This window comes from Danio rerio, chromosome 7, assembly GCF_052040795.2.
Source record: "Danio rerio strain M-AB ecotype USA chromosome 7, GRCz13ab, whole genome shotgun sequence".
Classification (NCBI taxonomy): Eukaryota; Metazoa; Chordata; class Actinopteri; order Cypriniformes; family Danionidae; genus Danio; species Danio rerio.
Genome location: NC_141027.1, coordinates 1,950,001 through 1,955,000, shown reverse-complemented (window position 1 = coordinate 1,955,000; position 5,000 = coordinate 1,950,001). Strand labels below are relative to the sequence as shown.

The 5,000-nt window shown below is 31.1% G+C and overlaps 1 protein-coding gene across 2 annotated transcripts in view; it reads right to left on the bottom strand.

Moving 5' to 3' along the window:
* The window catches only part of lpcat4 (lysophosphatidylcholine acyltransferase 4), a 31,752-nt gene that overhangs the window by 13,295 nt on the left and 13,457 nt on the right, over window positions 1-5,000 (bottom strand). Inside the window, exons 5-6 of one of the 2 annotated variants that reach the window (XM_087258858.1) lie at window positions 3,901-4,126; window positions 3,372-3,717 (exon numbers count right to left, since the gene is read on the bottom strand). In XM_087258858.1, the coding sequence (XP_087114984.1) occupies window positions 3,372-3,491 (120 nt within the window). In that variant the 5' untranslated portion in view covers window positions 3,492-3,717; window positions 3,901-4,126. 2 annotated transcript variants of the gene reach the window in all.

Below are 5,000 nucleotides of genomic sequence, written 5' to 3'. Positions count from 1 at the left end.
GATAGATAGATAGATAGATAGATAGATAGATAGATAGATAGATAGATAGATAGATAGATAGATAGATAGATAGATAGATAGATAGATAGATAGATAAATAGATAGATTAAAGCAGTTTATAGATAGATAGATAGATAGATAGATAGATAGATAGATAGATAGATAGATAGATAGATAGATAGATAGATAGATAGATAGATAGATAGATAGATAGATTAAAGCAGTTTATAGATAGATAGATAGATAGATAGATAGATAGATAGATAGATAGATAGATAGATAGATAGATAGATAGATAGATTAAAGCAGTTTATAGATAGATAGATAGATAGATAGATAGATAGATAGATAGATAGATAGATAGATAGATAGATAGATAGATAGATAGATATAGATTAAAGCAGTTTATAGATAGATAGATAGATAGATAGATAGATAGATAGATAGATAGATAGATAGATAGATAGATAGATAGATAGATAGATAGATAGATAGATAGATAGATAGATAGATAGATAGATTAAAGCAGTTTATAGATAGATAGATAGATAGATAGATAGATAGATAGATAGATAGATAGATAGATAGATAGATAGATAGATAGATAGATAGATAGATAGATAGATAGATAGATAGATAGATAGATAGATAGATAGATAGATAGATAGATAGATAGATAGATAGATAGATAGATAGATTAAAGTAGTTTATAGATAGATAGATAGATAGATAGATAGATAGATAGATAGATAGATAGATAGATAGATAGATAGATAGATAGATAGATAGATAGATAGATAGATAGATAGATAGATAGATAGATAGATAGATAGATAGATAGATAGATAGATAGATAGATAGATAGATAGATAGATAGATTAAAGTAGTTTATAGATAGATAGATAGATAGATAGATAGATAGATAGATACATAGATAGATAGATAGATAGATAGATAGATAGATAGATAGATAGATAGATAGATAGATAGATAGATAGATAGATAGATAGATAGATAGATAGATAGATAGATAGATAGATAGATAGATTAAAGTAGTTTATAGATAGATAGATAGATAGATAGATAGATAGATACATAGATAGATAGATAGATAGATAGATAGATAGATAGATAGATAGATAGATAGATAGATAGATAGATAGATAGATAGATAGATAGATAGATAGATAGATATAGATTAAAGCAGTTTATAGATAGATAGATAGATAGATAGATAGATAGATAGATAGATAGATAGATAGATAGATAGATAGATAGATAGATAGATAGATAGATTAAAGCAGTTTATAGATAGATAGATAGATAGATAGATAGATAGATAGATAGATAGATAGATAGATAGATAGATAGATAGATAGATAGATAGATAGATAGATAGATAGATAGATAGATAGATAGATTAAAGTAGTTTATAGATAGATAGATAGATAGATAGATAGATAGATAGATAGATAGATAGATAGATAGATACATAGATAGATAGATAGATAGATAGATAGATAGATAGATAGATAGATAGATAGATAGATAGATAGATAGATAGATAGATAGATAGATAGATAGATAGATAGATAGATAGATTAAAGTAGTTTATAGATAGATAGATAGATAGATACATAGATAGATAGATAGATAGATAGATAGATAGATAGATAGATAGATAGATAGATAGATAGATAGATAGATAGATAGATAGATAGATAGATAGATAGATAGATAGATAGATAGATAGATAGATAGATTAAAGTAGTTTATAGATAGATAGATAGATAGATAGATAGATAGATACATAGATAGATAGATAGATAGATAGATAGATAGATAGATAGATAGATAGATAGATAGATAGATAGATAGATAGATAGATAGATAGATAGATAGATAGATAGATAGATAGATAGATAAAAGCAGTTTGAAAAAGGATAGATAGATAGTTTTGAGGTCACAAAGTTAGATCTATTGTTAAGTCAATGACAGTCTTTTGCAATAAAAGTCTATGGGACTGTTGTTGCTAGGGTGCAGTATCTGGTAGTTAGGGTGTGGCTAGAAAGTTAAAAGCTCTTCAGTTATTGGCAGTTTGGTAGTCTAAGTTAAATGAGCTCAGCCATTAGTCTGGTGGACAGTCTGATTGAGAGTTATGAGCTCACAAAGTTTGATCCCATGTTAAGTCAATGAGAGTCTTTTGAATGGAAGTCTATGGGACAGTTTCTAAGGTCCAAAAGTGGTTGCTAGGGCGTGGCCAGAAAGTTAAAACCTCATCAGTTATTGGCAGTTAGGTAGTCTGAGTTAAATGAGCCCAGTTAGAAGTCTGTGTGACAGTCTGATGCAGAGTTATGAGGTCACAAAGTTTGGTCCAATGTTAAGTCTATGGGATTTTTCCGACGGTCCCGGGACGTTTTTCGGAAAATCGAATATCGGATCAGTCGGAAAAGATATGGCATACCGAGTCAGAATAGTTTGGAGGTCTGGTGTGAGTTTGGTGGTCATAGCTCGAAAGCTCTAGGAGGAGATAGATTTTGAATTTTAGTCTCAGAAGAAGAAGAAGAATAATATATAAAAAAAATAATAAGTTTAAATAGGATTTCAGTAGTCTGGCTTGTTTCTCAAGCCAGCCTAATAAGAGATTTCACACAAAATAAAATGTCAAAAATATTAAATATCTTGGTAAAAAATAAAATAAATAAATATATAAAAATAATATATAATTTTTTTAAAAAAAATATATAAAAATAATAATATTAAATAAATAATAATAATAAAATAATAATAATAATAATAATAATAATAACAATAATAATATTAATATTATTATTATTATTATTATTATTATATAACTTTTCCCCCCAATTTAACACAATATATTACATTTTAGGAAAGATTTAAAATATTTTGGAACAGTAAACATTTGAGGCTACACAACTAAAATAAACCACTTCAAAAACACATTTCTTTAAAACACAATAAAATAAATAAATAAATAAAAACTCTACACAGACCTTAGAAACAGTATAACAATACATTTTTGCGGTTTTAATACCTTGACTCCTCTAAACCACGGTAAACCTTGAAATCATCCCATGCCTATCCTAAATGCACATTTATTTTAATTTACAAAATACTGTCGTCAAGTGTGCATTTATTAGTGTAACAAATATGAGCATTTCAGGGCCAAAAAGATCTTAATAGCTTATTTTAATACCTGGAACAAATTAGGTTTAGTGAGTGTTTTAACAGTGTGTGTGAGTGTGTGTTCATATTTAGTCCTCCATGAGCTCTACAGTTACATAAACAGCTAATAATAGCAGCTTCAGGCATTCATTCACTGCACACACACTCTCACACACACTCACCGGCTGACTGCAGTAGTGGAGCAGCACAGGCTGAACAGGAACACCAGCCACAAACGCACCTGTGGACATGCACGGACTAATTAACACAATTAAATGTTCTCCATCACATTTAACCCTCATGCACTGTTCAGACTTACTCTCCTTTGGTGACGTTGGTGCTTTTTACCCCCTTTGACTTCTATTATAGTCACGTTTATTGCCTGTAAAGCCATGGCAGCATATAATCATGCATTCTTGATTGTTTCTGGTGTTCCCTGCTGGGATTAAGAGGTGAAGTGTGTCATTAATACTGCTGATCATCAGCGTGCAGCATTAACCCTTTATATCGGCTGGTGCTGAAGAGTTTCTGGCTTTTATATGGAGTTCAGTGGAGTAAAACAGCAGATTATAGTGTGTGTGTGTGCACAAATACACTAACTGTTTACTGTTCTGTGACAGTTGAGGGGCTTATTTTGAGTTTCTCAGACATATCAGATGCACAAAGATCTCTCTTTCTCACTAAACTCCATATAAAAGCCAGAAACTTTGCTCGGTAACTGATGATCAGCAGTATTAACTAGATTATTAAAGTTCGTCGAGACAAACTTTAGGCTGGCTTGAGAAAGCTTAGACTAAAAGTTTTAAAGCAGTTTTAAGTTTAAAGTAGCTTAAAGATTTAAAAGTAGTTAAGTTTGAGGTTGTTAGCATGATTCTAGCCTGAATTAGCATGTTACTAGCATGATTCTAGCCTGAATTAGCATGTTACTAGCATGTTACTAGCATGTTACTAGCCTGAATTAGCATGTTACTAGCATGTTACTAGCATGTTACTAGCCTGAATTAGCATGTTACTAGCATGTTACTAGCATGTTACTAGCCTAAATTAGCATGTTACTAGCATGTTACTAGCATGATTCTAGCCTGAATTAGCATGTTACTAGCATGTTACTAGCATGTTACTAGCATGTTACTAGCCTGAATTAGCATGTTACTAGCATGTTACTAGCATGTTACTAGCATGTTACTAGCATGTTACTAGCCTGAATTAGCATGTTACTAGCATGTTACTAGCCTGAATTAGCATGTTACTAGCATGTTACTAGCATGTTACTAGCCTGAATTAGCATGTTACTAGCCTGTTACTAGCATGTTACTAGCATGTTACTAGCCTGAATTAGCATGTTACTAGCATGTTACTAGCATGTTACTAGCCTGAATTAGCATGTTACTAGCATGTTACTAGCATGTTACTAGCATGTTACTAGCATGTCACTAGCATGTTACTAGCATGTTACTAGCCTGAATTAGCATGTTACTAGCATGATTCTAGCCTGAATTAGCATGTTACTAGCATGTTACTAGCATGTTACTAGCCTGAATTAGCATGTTACTAGCATGTTACTAGCCTGAACTAGCATGTTACTAGCATGTTACTAGCATGTTACTAGCATGTTACTAGCCTGAATTAGCATGTTACTAGCATGTTACTAGCCTGAACTAGCATGTTACTAGCCTGAATTAGCATGTTACTAGCATGTTACTAGCATGTTACTAGCATGTTACTAGCATGTTACTAGCATGTTACTAGCCTGAATTAGCATGTTACTAGCCTGAATTAGCATGTTACTAGCCTGAATTAGCATGTTACTA